An 18174-nucleotide genomic window follows, 5' to 3' on the forward strand; every position below is an offset into this window, starting at 1 on the left:
GAACTGTGTCCCCAGGAGAAGCCCATGGGATTGAATGACCTCCCTCAGTCCTCCCTCAGCCATGAAACTCACCAGTTTCCGCTCCTTTCTGTTCTTTCCTGTCCGGCAGGACCAGGACCAGGACCAGGACCAGGACCAGGACCAGGACCAGGCTCAGCTGTGAGACTGAGCACCGGTTTCGATGGATGAAAATGGCAGCGGCCAGGCAGCCACGCGGTTCCCACACGTAACTTGCAGCCGTCAGCTGCAGAGTCTTTACCAGATCACGCCTAAGCACCTCCCTCGCCTCAAACTGTTGCGCAGTATTTTTAGCAAGGCCGAAAGTTCCCTTAAGCATCATAATTATCTCCGCTGGAGCTGTCAGGAGCGTTTACAGTTAAAGACGAAGGCGGCCCGCCGCCGTTGTGATAATAGGGCGCAGCTGCCGAGCGGAGCTCCCGAGGCTGCTTTACATATGGACTGGGGCCGCGATTGTCCTTCGGGGAGCCGTCCAGGCGTAATTCCTCTTCAGCAGAACGGAGTAAGTTATTCTGACCCATACGGCTTGCACCTCGGGAGGGAAGAAAATAAATCCACTCAGTGGAGAGAGTCTTCCCTTAGTTAGTGAGTTCTTGAAGAGACTCCTCGGGGGGTGCCGGGCTGGTCTGAAGATGGCAGTAGTGGCCGCAGCAGACTTACTCAAGCCCTTGAAGTGTTGGAGTCCTCTCAGAACCTCGAGGCTGCAGGAAGAAGGAAGGGAGCCAGAATCTTCTCAGGGTGGAAGATGTCGTCTTGGAAGAGGGTGGGTGGGGGCTCTGAGGCAGGTGAGGGCCAATGTGATGGTCAGAACAGTGAGATCTCCCCAATTGGAGGACAGAGTCCCCTGGCACCCAGTTTTGCGACCCCGCGCAAGTTTATGACCGTCTATCTCTGTGTTTTAGGGACCACAGGTATGAAATGGAGTCAGTCCAGAGCGCCTCAGCAGAGGCCCTTGGAATCAAGTGGGTTCTCTGTCCACTTACACCACAGAAGCCAAGGGCACTGATCTCAGTGACTGACAATTTGCTGGCTTACCTCATTCAGCTCTTGGGTTCGATGTATCAAGATGTCATGTCCCTCTGTCCTTCCCAGGTCTGTGTGAATCAGTAACTCTAGTCTGGATGGAGCTGGTCTTGAGCTGAAGGAAAAGAAGGTCCACGCAATATTTTTTTTTTAAAAGAAAAGAATTACTTAATCATTTTTATGTATCTGTATGTGTTTCTGAGTGCATGTATGTTCGCCATGTGCATGTGGTTTCCACAGAAGCCAGGAAAAGGTGTCGGAACACCAGGAACATGGCAGCTCACAACCACTGATAGGCATTCCAGCCACGCCCCTAAGGTCTTGCATGCCCCGGCAGGACACTTAGTCATTTCCAGGTCATATGTCCTACATAACCCACGCTCAGCGTGGTCACATAATCGCACATGCGGTGTGACCACGTGATCTATGCGCATGCGTGGAGTAGCCACGTGGGCCTGTGTGCGCATGTGCGGGGTGGCCCTTAAAACGATAGGTCCCATGTGTCGCCCCCCCCCCCACATGTGTCCTTTCAGCAGGCCTGATCACATCTATCCTGTTCTCCTTATCTTAATAAAACTCTTGTTAGTGGATTCTGTTGTGTTTCATGACTTTTCCTGGAAGGGTAAGAGCGCCGCTAAAAACCATCAACCACCTGTAACTCTAGTTTTAAAGGATCTGATGCACTCTTCTGGTCTCCCTCGGCACCAGGCACACATATGTATAGATACACATGCAGGCAATACACATTAAAATAAAAACAGCCATACACATTTAAAAATTAAAATAAATAAATCTTAAAAAATAGATAAATTAAAAAAAAAGCCAGGTGTAATGGCACATGTTTGGAATCCCAGTGCTGGGTAGACAGAGGAGGGCAGACCCCTTAGGCTTCCAAATCAATGAGACCAGGGCCAATGAGAGACCCTGTCTGGAGTGCAGACCCTGTGAGGTAGTGTGCAGGGGTGAGGAGAGGCATGTGTACGTGAAGATAAGAAAGCTGATGCTGTGTCTAAGAGTGGAGTAACCTAACACGTGGAGAAATGTGTTTGGCTATAGATCCCTTTGATTTCTGGTGTTAGCTATGCGTGTGTATGTGTTTGCACGTGCATGGGTGCGTTTGCGCACACAGTGTGCCCTCACTCACTGTCAGGCATGTGGAGGGACCACATCATAGACAAAGCCACAAGGCACAAGGGAATGATGACTTTGAGGCTGTGTCTCGTGCTCTCCTCCTGCCCAGGTAGGAACCTAGGACACCCTCTCAGCCATCAAGGCTTTTTCTTATCCACCCATGCAGCTGCAGACTTCTGGTGGTTACCTGGTCAACTGTAACAAGCCCTTTATAAAGGAGGGAACACATTTGAGGCCTCTTTTTCCTCTCTACTTCCCAAAGGGACAAGGAGAGGTTCCCAGACCTAGGGATGACTCAGCAGTATGCACCCCCCCCACCCCCCCACCCCCCGCACTGCACCCAGTGGAGAGGGGCGGGGCAAACCCTTGCAACCTTGCTCCAATGCAACATCCTAAAGCTGCACACATTTCCCCAGCGACGGCGGCCAGCTGCCTGCTCATACTAATGGCATTGCAGGCCACTCACACAGAAGCAGAAGTACTAATGAAGGACAGCAAATTTCAAATCCAGTGTGTGTAAAGAAAGACTACCCCCCCCCCCGCCACGCCCACCCTCCCATTCAGCAATCAGAGGCTGGCTTGGCTCATGTGTGGGTATCTAGAGCCACAGTGGAGGCTGGGAGTTCTTAGATGGGATCTGTGACTTTCATGGATGAGTTGGAGGGGTGACAGGTCCTGGCTGCAGATGCTGGAGAACCATCGCTTCCAAGAGCTTCGCAGAGATCTCCCACCCAGCACGCACGTACCATCCATCTCCTCCTCCACCCTTATTGTGGAGCGTGGGATGTCAGGCTTGGCTACCAGCGAAGATGCCCCTCTCAGTGGCTGAGAACTGGAAAGAGGCAGGGCCTTCCAGGAAGGGCAAGAGCCATCTTTGGCATAGCCTGGGCAGATGGCTGGCCAGCTTGCTGGAGGGTAGGTGTCCTGCCAGCATCAACACAAATGTGTTAGCCATGCCCGCTGGCCCCAGGCTGGCTTCCATCAAGGGGAGACCTGTGAGGGACCAGAGCCCCACCCTAGTTGGTGAAACTGAGGGGAAGGGAGCTCAAGGTCATTGTGCTTCCTCCCCATAACTGCTTTAAGAGCCAAAGTTCCAAGCCAGGCGGCGGTGGCACACGCCTTTAATCACAGCACTCAGGAGGCAGAGCCAGGTGGATCTCTGTGAGTTCAAGGCCAGCCTGCTCTACAGAGCGAGCGAGATCCAGGACAGGCACCAGAGCTACACAGAGAAACCCTGTCTTGACATACCAGAAAAAAAAAAAAAAATCCAAGTCTCACTGCAATCACCCTGTGCCCACCCACCTTGCAAACCCAAGTGCTCACCGACGCTCTGGAGTACAGCGCTTACTCAGCGTGAACGAGGCCCCTGGGTCCACCTCTAGCTAGTGCATGTGTGCACACTTGCATGCATGCACGTGCACACACACACACTTGCTCACACCTTCAGGTATGAAGGAACCATAATAGGAGTTTGCAGAGATGGCTCAGTGGTTAGGAATGCATACTGCTCTTGCAGGGGATCTGGGTTTGGTCCTCAGCATCCCTGTTAGGCGCCTATAATCCCAGTTCCAGGGGACCTGATGCCCTCTTCTGGCCTCTGCAGGCACTCATACACATCATTAAAAGTAAAAATAAATCTTCAAAAGGAACTCCTTGGGCTGGAGAAGTGGCTTCGTGGTTAAGAGCACTTGCTCCTCTTCTGGAAGGAGACTTGGGATTTGAGTCCCAGATCTCTCACATGGTGGTTCACAACCATCTGTAACCCCACTTCCAGGGGATTCAAATGCCAGCTTCTGATCTCTGAGAGACCCTGGGTACACAAGTGGTGTGCATGCATACATGCAGGCAAAACACTCACACATAAAACAAAATGGAGTAAATCTAATACAAAATTTAGTATGGTATGAGCAATGGTGGGGCCATGACAGGCTGCATACAGAGACACAAATCTGTCAGGAGGACGAGCCTGTTGCTGCCATGTGCAGATGGGTCCAGTGATAATGGATTTTCTGACTTGAATATCGAAGAGGACACAGAAGGTAGTCATTGACCCTCAAATCCTCACGGATCCTTGCCCTCATCCAGGAAATCCCAGACATCAAAGTGACTCCACCATCCTGTGTTTTCAAAGCACCTCCACATCCATCATTTACCTCTCAGCCCATACCCCCAGCCTCTCACTGGGAGATTCTAGCTCTAACCCCACCCCCAGTCACATCCACAAACTTCCCCTGAGGGCCTAGGAGGAAACAGGCCTTCCAGGACCCAGAGCAGCTATCCATAGGATTGAAGGACCTGACAGGGGTAAAGGGGGTGGTGCTGGGAGATGAGGACCCTGGGCAGACCACATGACCAGGGGCTTATAACTGTGGCAGGGACTAGAATTTCATTGTAATGCAGCAATCAGCTCCAGGTTTGGCCAGGCGTTCGTCTATGGCCTTCATAGATCTCTGAGTACCTTGTGGACCTCACAGGACCTCACAGGAGTGAATTCAGAGAGCTCAGCCAGGACACAGGGGTTTCCTTCCCACAGTGTCTAGAAGGTACTGGTACCCACAGAAGGAGACCTAACAGAATGTTCTAGTAGAAGACCGGTACTCGCCCATCCCATGAAACCCCTTGACCTGACCAAAGGGCTGAGGGACACCTCTGGGCCATGACTCCTGGAAGTGGTCTGGGGCTGACCATGCCAAATGTCAAACTCCACTCTACAAGGGCCTAAAACCCAAACAACGGTCACATGCGCCCTGTAACTGAACGCCTCACACCTACATGCATCAGTTCCCCTTAAATGATCAAGAAAAGTCTGTCTTCTCAAACAAAGGTCATGTCTGGGTAGATTTTTCTGGTTGTTCACGGGACAGTGAACTGTGAAAAGTCACTTCACTCCCTGGATTCTGAGGACGAAGGACTAGAAGACATTGACCAGAGCAAGGGGGGCAAAGGTTCACCTTTGTTTCAAGCGATTTTTAAAAAATAGCCGGGCGGTGGTGGCGCACGCCTTTAATCCCAGCACTTGGGAGGCAGAGCCAGGCGGATCTCTGTGAGTTCGAGGCCAGCCTGGTCTCCAAAGCGAGTTCCAGGAAAGGCGCAAAGCTACACAGAGAAACCCTGTCTCGAAAAACCAAAAAAAAAAAAAAAAAAAAAAAAAAATATGTTTTAAAGGAATCTTAAAGGCAGAGAATTCTCCCCCTGGCCAATTCCTCCCGAAGGCATAGAGAGGCACTCATCTCATAGACAGTCCACCCTTGCCAGGCTGTATTTACAGAGACATTTAGGGAAGCATTTCTGTACACAGCTGATTCCTTCTGCAGAGTGGCTCGGTGTTAATCTCCTGGACTGACATATCATTTCTGGAAGATTAAGGGAACTCATATTTTGAGGTTATCCAAAGTCCCCTGGTTGCCAGGGATTTTGACTCACCCATTGGGAATGAATGTTGTTAGGGGCTGTTGGGTATCTTAGAAAATAGAAAAGTTAGCTGAGAACTGGGCTAAAAGTGGCCAGGAAAGATCATGGCCTCGGAACAGGGCAGATGACAGTGCCTGGCTGGGCCCGCAGGGCACGGATGTAGGATCCCCACCTCTCCCCTGAGTGGAAGGGGTGAAGTCATCACTCCACTAGGTTGCACCCCAGGGAAAGGAGCCTCCTCCCTTCCCTGAGCAGGTTTGGGAAGTTGCTGTCAAGAAAAGGGGGACGAGATATAGGTGGCCAACAGCGGACAGTGACTGTGCCCTCTGGTGGAGGCCGTCTTGATGGGCAGAGATTGAGTTCAAAGCACTTAGTAAGTAGAACGAACTTTGAACCGTCAGAATGGACCTTTAAGGTCTAAGATGTGAGGTGGAAGGGGGACACTGAACCGGATTGTTGTGGGGCAAGAAGTTTATTAGACTGGCAATTAATGCAATGGCCAAAGAGACAGACAACCACGTGCTGGCGACTCCGAGGAGAGCTGAGTCCACGGTGCCACAGACAAGCATGGTGGGTGCTGGGGGAGGGTACTGAAGAAGAATCAGACCCATGAGAGGGGAGCACAAATGCGTTCTCAAAGGTATCTGAGGAAGGAGGCTGGTTTCATAGCGGGAGCCAAACCCAAGGCCAGGTTCTCCAACGGAGAGCGGAGGGCCTAGGGAAAGCGAGTGATCTGTGGCCCCAGTAGCCACTGGCAATCCTTTCTTGGGTCAGAACCGGCAAACCCAATCCTCCAAGTGAGAAATCCAGACACCTGGGAGTCCGCTGGCTAGAGATTTCTAGACAGCGCTCTCCACAGGGAACCGGACGAGGTCTGAGGGAGGGGAAGGGCTCCAAGTGGTGTGGCCTGAGCATCCCTCTGGTCTGGAGTGCAGCAGAGCTGGCTGTGAGTCACTGGGTGGGCTCTGTAGGATCCCTGGCTAAGAACTGGGGAAGTAAAATAAAGACCTTCACGCTAGTGTCTTATTTATTACCCTCCCTCACCCCCGGCTCCATGTATATTGATCTCTGTCTCTGGAATCTTTGTGACCAACGGGAAAGAGCACTGACTAGGAACTAGGGCACCATCATTTCAGTCAGTCTTCTCGGAGACACTCCTCTTGTGTTATCTTGGTTGGTTTTTCTCATTGCTTTGAGCCTCTGGACCCAACTGCATTTGATGGACCGTGGTTGAGTTCTTATGGTCCTTTCTGCCCAGCCTCTCGGTGGTAACGAGTGATAAATTCATCAACTGCAAACTATGAGACCATCCCTGATGATGACAGCTACTCATCCAGTGGTTGTTTGCCTCTGTGTGGGGGTGGGGCGGGATGCGTGTTTTGTGTATTCCTGTGTGCATGTGGGTGTCATTCCTCAAGGACAGACTCACCAAGTAGGCCAGACCGGCTGACCAGCAAAACCTTAGCCATCTGTCTCTATTTCACCAGTGCTGGGATTATAACCATGTACTCACTACACCTGGCTTTTTTTTTTTTTTTTTTAATGTGTAGTCTGGGGATTGAAGCCAGGTGCCGTTGCTTGCAAGGCTGACTGAGGTATCTCCTCAATGTCTTAGGGTTTTATTGTTGTGAAGGGACGCCGTGACCACAGCAACTCTTACAAAGGAAAACATTTCATTGAGGCTGGCTTGCAGGTCAAAGGTTTAGTCCATTGTTGTCATGGCTGGAAGCATGGCGGCACACAGGCAGACATGGTACTGGAGAAGGAGCTGGTGAGTTCTACATCTGGATCTGTAGGCAGCAGGAGGAAAGAGAGAGAGAGAGAGAGAGAGAGAGAGAGAGAGAGACAGAGACAGAGACAGAGACAGAGACAGAGAGAGACAAAGAGAGACAGAGAGAGACAGAGAGAGAGAAAGAGAGACTGGCCTGGCTTAAGCATTTGAAACCTCAAAGCTCACCCCCAGTGACACATTTCCTCCAACAAGGCCATACCTCCTAATAGTGCCATTCCCTGGTGACCAAGCATTCAAATCTATGAGCTTCTGAGGGCGATTCCTATTCAAACCACCACATTGCACTCCTGGTTGTTTCTTAAGGCAGAAAAACAAAACCCCTGGAACTTGAAGACTTTATTTAAACATAGCCCAAAGCCCATGGCCAGGAGGTGGAACCAACTAGTGTTATTTTGCTTAATAGTCATGCTGTCCATTGGCATTCTAAATCTTTACATTCATACTCACAGACCAGGGCTGCTCCCAAGTCTGGTTGGAGAAGCTGTTTTGCGCATTGGGCAGCAGTTAAGGCAAAGACTCCTGACTGGTCCAAGTGTGGAGAACAAGAGAGTGAGTGTTCAGCTCTAAACAGGCTATCCATATCAATATCCCTCCATCATGGATCAGGGGACATCATGGAAAAGGGGATAGGAAGAATGTAAGACCCGGAGGATGGAGTGTTGTGTGATATTTTGTTTGTGTTCTGACACATAAAGCTTGCCTGGAGATCAGAGGGCAGAGCTAGCCACTAGTTAACCATAGAGGCCAGGCAGTGGTAGCTCACACCTTTAATCCCAGCACTTGCAAGGCTCACACTTTTGATCCCAGCACTTGGTGGAGACAAGAATACAAGGGGGGCGGAGACAAGAATATAAGTCGGGTGGAGACAGGACCTCAGCTCCCCTTTTGGTCTGAGAATCTAGAGAGGTAGGAAGTCACTGGTGGCCGCTCCTTTGCTTCTCTGATCTTTCAGGTTATTACCCCAATATTTGACTCCTGGTTTTTACTGATAAGACTAATCCGCTGTAACAGGGATGGAGTGGGAGAGCAATGAAAGAGATACCATGATAGAGGGAAACATAATGGGAATAGGAAGAAACTGGGTGCTAGGGAAGTTCCCAGGAATCCTCAAGGATGACCCCAGCTTAGACTACTAGCAGTGGTGGAGAGGGTGCCTGAACTGAACTGGCTTACGCCAGTGATCAGATCGGTGAATACCCTAACTGTCATCATAGAGCCTTTCTCTAGTAACTGATGGAAGCAGATGCAGGGATCCCCAGCCAAATACCAGACTGAGCTCCAGGAGTCCAGTCGAAAAGAGAGAAGAGGGATTCTATGAGCAAGGGGCATCAAGATCATGAAGGGGAAACCTACAGAGACAACCAAACCAAACTAGTGGGAACTCATGAAATTTAGATCAACAGCTGTGGAGCCTGCATGGGACTGGACTAGGCCCTCTGCATAGCCAGACACTTGGGTAGCATGATCTATTTGGGGCGGCGGGGGGGGGGGGGGCCCTGGCAGTAGGATCCGAGTCCATCCTTGGTGCATGAGCGGGCCTTTTGGAGCCCACTTCTATGATGGGACACCTCGTACAGCCTTGAGACAGGAGTGGGGCTTGGACCTGCCTCTACTGAATGTACCTCCCCATGGGAGGTCTTGCCTTCTTGTAGGAGGGAGTGGGGGGTTGGGAGGGGGAGGCTAGAGAGGCAGGAGGAGGGAAGAGGGGGATCTTTGGTATGTAAAATGAATAAAAATTTTTTCTTAATTAAAAGAAAAAGACTAATCAGATTCACGCTTCAGTGGAGAGGAGAGCTGTGAAGTGCTGTCCTCCAGACATGGCATGGCTACTGCAGAAACTCATATCTGCATATTCACAGCTCCTGTGGTTACCTGCATAAGACCGACGAGAGATCAAACCAGTCAAAAATCCAACCCGGATCGAGGAGGAACTCTTGAGGCCCCACACCTCTCTGCGGAGCTATTAGCAGTTAATGGCTGCTGGATGGCTCACACCCATGCACACGCGGGAAGCACTAATTGAACTCAGGGGGTTATTTAAAAAGACATGAAGTTAGGAGGGGTTAGTGTGGTGAGAGATCCAAATGAAGCTAGTGGGAAATGTGTGTGTGTGTGTGTGTGTGTGTGTGTGTGTGTGTGTGTGTGTGTACATATGACAATATTTCATTGTCCACATATATGAATTTCTTAAAGATTAAAATTTTAAGAACTTGAAAACATCTCTCACACCGATAAGCATTAAAAGTTCACACATCTTTGTCCCTGTTTAATATTTCTTCTGTTAGAGCTGCTTGTCCATACCCCTGTCTGCCTAACAAAGCTGGGCATCAGGTTTTTTGTTTTGTTTGCTTTTTTAAAAAAATCATTTGTTTTTTTGTGTATGGGTGTTTTGCCTGCATTTTCTTCTGTGTACTTGTGTGGAGCCTGGGAGACCAGATCCCCTGGAACTGGAGTTACACATGGTTGTACACATGGAATCGAACCCTGGTTCTCTGAAAGAGCAGCCAGTGTTCTTAACCACTGAGGCATCTTTCCAGTCCAACAATTAAAAAAAAAAAAAACCACAAAAACAATAGCTTAATGTCTGCAGCCGCTTAGTAATTTATGCATTGAAATATCCACTAATGAAATGGAGGGAAGAAGGGAGGGAGAGAGAAAGGGAGGGGAGGAGGGAGGGAGAGAGACCAATCTATAAATCATATTAAATAATTTCTATTCCCCGAAACAGGAAACCTTTTTTTTTTTATGCTATGGTATATTATCTGTGTGAAACAGATGCTGGCTGACGTTAAAAAAAAAAAAAGACAGCGTGTTCTACACAAATCTAATGAAGCAGTTTCCACTCTTGCAGTTGAGGTGCATTCTGCAAGCAGTCATTCTGCATCCTGTTACAACAGCAGCTCCTCTATGACGTGAGAGCGGATGCTCAGGCAGCGGCTGGGCTTGAAGATGCTGGGGTTGCTCATTTCATCCCAGGAAGCCACAGGTGGCCTCGGTGCCCGTGTTTAGTGTCAGTGATTCGTTGGGTCTGGAAACTGGGAGGGAATAGGAAAAGAGGGAAAAAGGAAAAGATAACACCTGTCAGGTTCAAAGTTTGCTTAAAATTGCATGAGAGGGCCAGGCAAGGTCTGGGATTTCAGCTCTCGCAGGTTGGGCGGTGGTTCTCGTGAAAGACAAGTGCCGTTCACTTTCTCGCCTTTGTGGATGTTAGCTTTGGCTCTTCAGATGTGTGTGTTTCGTTTGGAATCCCCACGGAGGTCAGAGAATCAGTAAGGAGCCCGAGAAATGGGTCTCAAAGGAGGGCAGACAGAACAGAGTGGTATAAAGGGCTAAAAGGGAATAGCAGAACAGGATGGGTTAAATGGGACAGGAGTGGGGTTGAAGTGGGAATCCACGGAGGGATTAAATAACACTCAAGTCCCCTTGAAAGAGTCCCGTGGGAAACGTCTATAGGAAGAACGTTGTTGGGAAGACATGTGTCATCTTGTGATGGTCAAGGCCAGGGATCCTGTCAGGAAAGTCATCACTATGTGCAGCTGTCTGCTGTGCAAGTTGAAGACTGAGGACTCTTCTTTCACAGCTGGGCATCAGTGCATAGCTTGGGCTTGTCCGACTTGAGGCTTTCTCTGGGAATTCTGATTCTTGAATAAGATGTACAGGGAGAGGATGGGGAGATGGCTCAGTCAGCCAAGAACTGCCTTGCAAGCATGAGGACCTGATTTTGATCCCCAGGACCCATGAGCAAAAAAGCTGGGTGTGCACACACACAGGATACATAAGAAGAGAGGTGCGGGGTTACATCTGTGGGAAGGAGAAAGATGGTTTCAGCTGTGTCATCCAGTCTCTTGCTCTCTGTGGTCCACCTGGTCTCTGTTCACTTCCTTTATACTCAGTCCCAGTTATTTCCCAGAGACCCTGATGCCCTGATGAGGGGGAAATCCCTATTGACTGCAGCCAGGAACACTGACAATCTCCAAACAAGCTTTGCATCATCAAATATTGTTTTTTTTTTTTGTCTTAGAAAAAAAAAGCAATGTGTTTTGCAAACACACAGGGTCTGAGGATAAAAAAGCACTGTTCAGCTCTTCCTGTAGGCGGCCCAAGGTGACCTGTGAAGATGGTTCGCTACTCGCTTGACCCAGAAAACCCTACGAAATCATGCAAATCAAGAGGTTCAAATCTTCGGGTTCACTTTAAGAACACCCGTGAAACTGCCCAGGCCATCAAGGGTATGCATATCCGAAAAGCCACCAAATATCTGAAAGATGTCACTTTAAAGAAGCAATGTGTGCCTTTCCGGCGGTACAATGGTGGAGTCGGTAGGTGCGCCCAGGCCAAACAGTGGGGCTGGACGCAGGGCCGGTGGCCTAAAAAGAGTGCTGAATTTTTGCTGCACATGCTTAAGAATGCAGAGAGTAATGCTGAACTTAAGGGCTTGGATGTGGATTCTCTAGTCATTGAACACATCCAGGTGAACAAAGCACCTAAGATGCGCCGACGGACTTACAGAGCTCATGGCCGGATTAACCCATACATGAGCTCCCCCTGCCACATCGAGATGATCCTCACTGAAAAGGAACAAATTGTTCCAAAGCCAGAAGAGGAGGTTGCGCAGAAGAAGAAGATATCCCAGAAGAAATTGAAGAAACAAAAACTTATGGCACGGGAATAAATTCTGCATAAAATAAATGCAGCTAAAAGTAAAAAAAAAAAAAAAAAAAAAAAAAAAAAAAAAAAAAAAAAGCACTGTTCAGCCAGTCCCCAGGGCTCTTTCTAAGTGCTAAGCACTGAAGAATTTGTATCTGTGAATTCAGTCTTCACCATTGTATTTTATTCCCAGAACAGAAAGCGAAGACAGAAGTTTGGTAAATAATTCCTTGTTACATAGACACCTAGAAAGTGGGAGGGCCTGGAATCGAACCCAGGGAGTTGGATTATAGCTTTTAACCCCTTCGACCCCACATTCTATGTCTTGTCCAAAGCCAACCAACATTGATAATTAAAATTATCACAAGCCACCTGCAGATGGGGCTATCACTTTCTGTGTGGCTGCAGCATCCTGGTCGGTTGGCTAAAGGTGCTTTTTGTTGCTGCTGGAGCTCTTGAGGCATCTTCTCCCACACTGAGTACCCGAGAGCAATTCCACTTTCCTGCTGCCCACCATGTCTACACCCTGTGTTATCTCCTTACTCAGACAGCAATGTAGGCGAGGCATATTGTTTGTCTGGTGCAAAATGGAGGAGGTGTTGCCGGGATGCCTACCTGCTCTCAAGTCTCAAAGAATTTGGATTCTTTCTGCTCAAAGACGTCACGTAATAGCTGAAGTGGGACTGTGTGCAGGCTTTGCTTTGCGATTTTCCTGTAATTTGTGGACCACGTGGGGAAAGATGAGTTTACTGAAGATGATGTGTCACAGTTAGGAGCTGAGCTTACTAAAATTCACCGTCAAGGGATGGAGAGATGGATCAATGGTAAAGAGCACCTGCTAATCTTGCAGAGGACCTAAGTTTAGTTTCCTGAATCCCAAGTCAGGCAGCTCACAACAGCCTGTAACTCCAGAGCCAGAGGGGATCCAACAACCTATTCTGGCCTCCCATGCCATAAATACATTGTGGTGGTTTGAATAGGAATGGCCCCCATAGGCTCCTATATTTAAATGTGTGGTCATTAGGGAGTGACACTACTTGAGAGGGATTAGGAGGTGTGGCCTTATTGGAGGAAGTGTATTACTGAGGGGTGGGCTTCGGAGTTTTCAAAAGCCCACACCAGGCCCAGTGGCTCTCTCTTGCTGGTGCCTGTGGGATTCAGATGATGTAGATCTCTCAGCTACCATGTCTGCCTGTGTGCTGCCATGCTTCCCACCATGATCATAAAGGAGTAAACCTCTGAAACTGTAAGCCAGCCCCAATTAAATGCTTTCCTTTATAAGAGCTGCCATGGTCAGGGTGTCTCCTCACAGCAATAGAACACTGACTAAGACATACATAATAAAAATAATCTTTAAGCAGTCATTATTGAAACCAGGAAAAGTGAATGTGATGGTTATATTGATTTCACCCTGATGGGAACTAAAATCACCTAGGAGACAAACCTCTGGGCGTGCCGGTGAGGGAATTTCTAGATTGAGTTAATTAATGTGGGAAGACCCACAATGAATATGGGCAGCACCATCCCATGAAGTAGGGTCTTGAACTCAATACAAAGGAGAGAGAGAACTGAGTACCAGTGTCCATTTTTCTTTGCTCTGACTACAGATGCTATGTGACCAGCCACCTCACGCTCCTGCTGCCATGCCTTCCCCGCCATGATGGACAGTGCCTTTGAACTGGGAGCTGAAATAAACTCTGGCTTCTTCCATTGCTTCAGTCAAGTGTTTTGTTGTAGCAGCAACAAGGTGCTAATACAGAGAGGGTAAGAGCAGAAACTTAGCCACTCAATCGCTCTTACGGAATAGGAGAGCTAGGTGTGGGTGTCCTAGTTTTCTTGGTATTTTTCAGTGCTGCTGTGATAAACACCATGACCCAAAGCAAGTTGGGGAGGAAAGGGTTTCTTTCATCGTAGAGGTCACAGTCCATCATTGAAGGGAGTCAGGGCAGGGGCTCAAGCAAGAACTTGAAGCAGAGACCATGGAGGAATGCTGCTGGATGTCTCACTCACAGGCTCATCTTCAGCTAGCTTTAGATAGCCCAGGACCATCTGCCCGTGGATGGCATCCCATCACCTCCCACATTGTTCTGAGTCCTCCTACACCAGTTAGTGATTAAGAAAACCTTGCCTACACATCCCCATAGGCCAAACTGATGGAGGCCATTCTCCAACTGAAGTTCCTTCTTCCCGAGTGTGTCAACCTGACAACCCAAATTAGCCGAAGTTTACCTCTTGTCAACTTAGAAACACATCCCTGCTAAACTGTAACCTTACCCAAAGGTATTGCCAGAAGAACCAAGTCATCAGGCATGGCAGCAGGTATCTTTGCCCACTGAGTCACCTCCTCATTGGAGTTGCACCCAGAGTTCTGATCTTCATCATTATAAGATATTTCTGCCTGCTTTTGACTTTCACATAAACCCAGCACACTTTTTGGGTGCCCGACTTCTATCTTTTCCTCCTCTTTTTTTTTTTTAACACGGTGCTCATCAATGCCCAATTAATTTTTTTTTAAAGATTTATTTTTATTTTAGGTGTATGAGAGTTTGCCTGCCTGTATGTCTGTGTACCATGTGCATGCCTGGTGCACTCAGAGGCCCAAAGAAGGCATCAGAGCTCCTGGAACTGGATTTATAGACAGTTGTGCACCATTATGTAGGTGCTGGGAATTGGACCCAGGTCCTCTGCAAGAGCAGCCAATGCTGTTAACCGCTGAGCCATCTCTCCAGCCCCTCCCTTTACTCTTTGTTTCCTGCAATTTCAACATCTTTTATCTTGTGAGCCTGAGACGAAGCACTCTCTATCTGGAAATTTCACTAAACCATGCAATTTAACTTTCATCTTAATTTGCTTCATGCTAGGGAATGTTCTCCCCTTAAAAAAAAGTCCCCCTAGTCCCTACCCCTCCTAGCACTGAGCCCAGCAATCAGTACTATAATATATTTGGAGGCATGCACACCTGTATTTCTTGTAGAAGAATCTGGAGGAATCCAGTCAGTTTTGTGTTCCAGGAACCATGGAAGTGAGGGCAATTCTCTATAAGTAACTACCCTGAACATCTGTCTAATATGCAACCGAACTACATCAATGCAGAAGGAGAGGCAGCCAAGCATGGTGGCTCACACATTTCATTACGTGCCTGACTCGCTTGAGTTTCTGCGCCATTGATGGTGTGGAGAGAGCAGAGTCAGCCGGAGTCCAGTCCTGGCTGCCACATACCAACATCAGTGTAACCTGAAGACAGGGACTTTGACAACCCCAGTGAAAAACACGAGGATACAGTCACTGTACAACCTGTTTTGAGATGGAACCAACTGCTTATCTTGTTTAACTTGAATGCTGCAATCCCACAACTGTGTAAGGGTGCATGGCCGGTTGAAATGAGGGTCTTATGTGTACTGTGTTGTGCAGTGTGGCCCAAGAGAGTCTCCCAGGGGCAATATCATGATCCCAACACTCACATGGGACTCCATGTCTGCCAGGCACTTGTCATTTACTTGTGTATTTTCCTCCAATGACCCATGTCAGGTGAATACTACTTTTTTGGAAGAAACTACTAGTGTGAGGAGGTTCGTGTTATATCTAACTGTTGAAGCAGCCGAGTGAGAATTCAAGCTGAGGCTGGTGTGTTCCATGGCTCTATCTTCAACTACAACACTATACCCCTCCCATAGTGTGCCAATAAACCACAAGGCAGGCCAAGTAGACACATCCAGGCCATTTAGATTCCGCCTTTGGTTCTTTGGTTATTTCCAGAGCATAATTATTAGTGATTTGTATGTTATCTCAGTACATAGATTTTTGAATGGGAAAGTCTGATCTCACATATCTACTTAGAGTCATCTGTCAGAGAGTGTCCCATACCATGTGACGGAGTGCCATGTTCCTTTCTATACACTCTCCCATCGGGTGGAGCTGCCCCTGGAGTAAGACGTGGGGAGGGTACTTCTGCTAGAATGATGTCATGTCTATGGATTTTTGCAAGAGGTGGGCAGCTCAGCTGATACTTGTATTGATATTTTTCCAAAGCTAAGTGCAATGCTGACTGCTAGATGCCTCTGGCGGTGAAGCTGTCTCTGTTTTCTATCCTAGGGTCCATCACACAGCTGCAGTGATGATGACCACGCCTGTATCTTCTGTTCTTTGAGTGTTTCTGAGGCTCCTTGAGATCAATGACTTCCTACACAGAGAGACAACCTGAAGGACACCATAAAACCACAGAGCCTGTAGGAGCCTGTGGACAATGACAAGACACCACACTGACTCTGAGAGATGCAAGCCCTACCTATAATGGCTTTAGCCAGGTATTTTGCTAGCCATTGTTGCTACAGAACACAAAAGCACAAGTCCCAGAGGCTAATCTGACTAGTTTTTTTTTAACCTCTTGGACATGTGCCTTGGCTAGACTCAACTGGACAGGACTCTTCCAGATCTGTCAGAGCTCATGGATGAATCCGTGATGAGTTGGTGTATTCATGGTCAGGTTTATGCTGCTGACTCTGGCCAGGCCTTTTCATGGGGCATTCAACAAAGGTACCCATTCCACATGACTAACTTATCAGCAAGCTGGCCTGGGCTTGTGATTCAGAGGCAAGCTGTTCAAAGGATGAGCATGGCCATGCAAATGTTCTTGAGTCTTGGAACTGTCACATACGACTTCCACCATGCTCTGAGGACTAGTTCAGGTGACAAAGCCATTGCAGATTCAAAGCCTGAGGGAATACATTCTACCCCATGAAAGGAAAAATGCAAAGTTATATACCAAACATAGCATACATATTCATCATCACATCATAAGCATATAAATCAGTTCATCACACTGTCTGCCTTGCACATAGACAAGCTTTATTTGTCAGGGAAATATTTTGAGCTAAACAAAGAAAACAGTGTACACATGAGGAGGAGGATTGAATATCATTTCTGTGACCTATCCGTCTTCCCTTGTGGGCTCTAGAGTCCACCCTGACCCAGACACTCCTGGACACACGGAAGGTCCATGAACAGTGTGCAGAGCCCAGCCAGCCTTCAAGAGCCTTGTGCACCTGTGCTGAGAAGCTAGCCGTGACCCAGTTGTTTCCGATGCCTTGTTGGTGCTGGAGCAAATAGCCTTATGCTGAGATCTGTCTTTGCACAAATGTGCAGCTGCACTGATGGAGTGAATCACCTACTGGGTTCCGGAGAAGAAATCCCTTCTGTTTCTCTGTGGGTCACTTGGCTCAGCACCTTAGCAGCTGTCTAAAGGCTCCACAAAGGAATTGAGCTTTGCAAAAATTGCCCTGGAAATGTCACCATCAATGGTGGTGGTGTCTTGAACATCGGTGTCCTCTGTCCTGCGACCCTTGGCTCACTACTCCTGGACAGCTGTCACCAGTCTTCCTCAAGGCATTCCACTGAGACTACATTACCCTTCTGCACACAAGGCAAAGGGCGGGGTCAACCACCTGTGGTGGGGTGGTCCAGTAAGGCAGGACTGTACAGATCAATGTTAAGAGAAGAACCCTGTCCACGCTTTAGCCCAGAAGCCCACTCAGTGCCCACAGAGGAAAGCCAAGAACTAAGAGGAACGTTCTGGATCAGAACTACGGGCGTGGGGTGGGGGAGGCTGACCGAGAGTCATAAATGCTTATCAAAGTCCGGCTGGAGAAAGGGCTGAGGCTGCAATGGCTAGCAGAAGCAAAAAAAGGACAAACCGAAAAGGGAGGAAACTGGAATACAGAATCCCAGACTCTGGAGGCCACTGCTCAACACTGCGACCCATCAGGATCAACCAGGGAAGGCTTCAAACATACAAACGCCTGCACTTTGTCCCACATCTATCTACTCAAAACTTCTTGGAGGTGAGCCTTTCTCTCTCTTCCCTTCTCTTTCCCTTTCTCACCATCTCTCTTTCTTTCCCTCACTTCTTCTCTACCTCCGTTCCTCCCTCTCTCCTCTCTACTCCGCACACTTCAAGATAGAGTCTCCCTATGTAGTCCAGGCTGTCCTTTGACTCAGAGAGATCCACTTGTCTCTGTCTCTCAAGTGCTGGGATTAAAGGCATGCACTACCACACCCAAGTTGCTTTTTTTAAAAAATTTTTTTAAGACATCATCTTCCTATGGAGCCTGGCTGACCTTGAACTTTCAGCAATCCTCCTGCCTCAACCTCCTGGC

General features: G+C 48.5%; 1 protein-coding gene across 1 annotated transcript; it reads left to right on the forward strand.

The window, feature by feature from the left end:
- Positions 1–11457: 11457 nt before the first annotated feature.
- On the forward strand, positions 11458–12082 carry LOC128120598 (60S ribosomal protein L17). The gene has a single exon (XM_052754754.1). The coding sequence runs from the start codon at positions 11493–11495 to the stop codon at positions 12045–12047; it is 555 nt and encodes a 184-aa protein (XP_052610714.1). The 5' UTR covers positions 11458–11492; the 3' UTR covers positions 12048–12082.
- Positions 12083–18174: the final 6092 nt, after the last annotated feature.

Source organism: Peromyscus californicus, unplaced genomic scaffold, assembly GCF_007827085.1.
Source record: "Peromyscus californicus insignis strain IS unplaced genomic scaffold, ASM782708v3 Scaffold_2__1_contigs__length_46816999, whole genome shotgun sequence".
In the NCBI taxonomy this organism is placed as follows: Eukaryota; Metazoa; Chordata; class Mammalia; order Rodentia; family Cricetidae; genus Peromyscus; species Peromyscus californicus.

Excerpts from the sequence above, each read along its gene's own strand:
- LOC128120598 (XM_052754754.1), top strand. The coding sequence starts at position 11,493 with ATGGTTCGCTACTCGCTTGACCCAGAAAACCCTACGAAATCATGCAAA.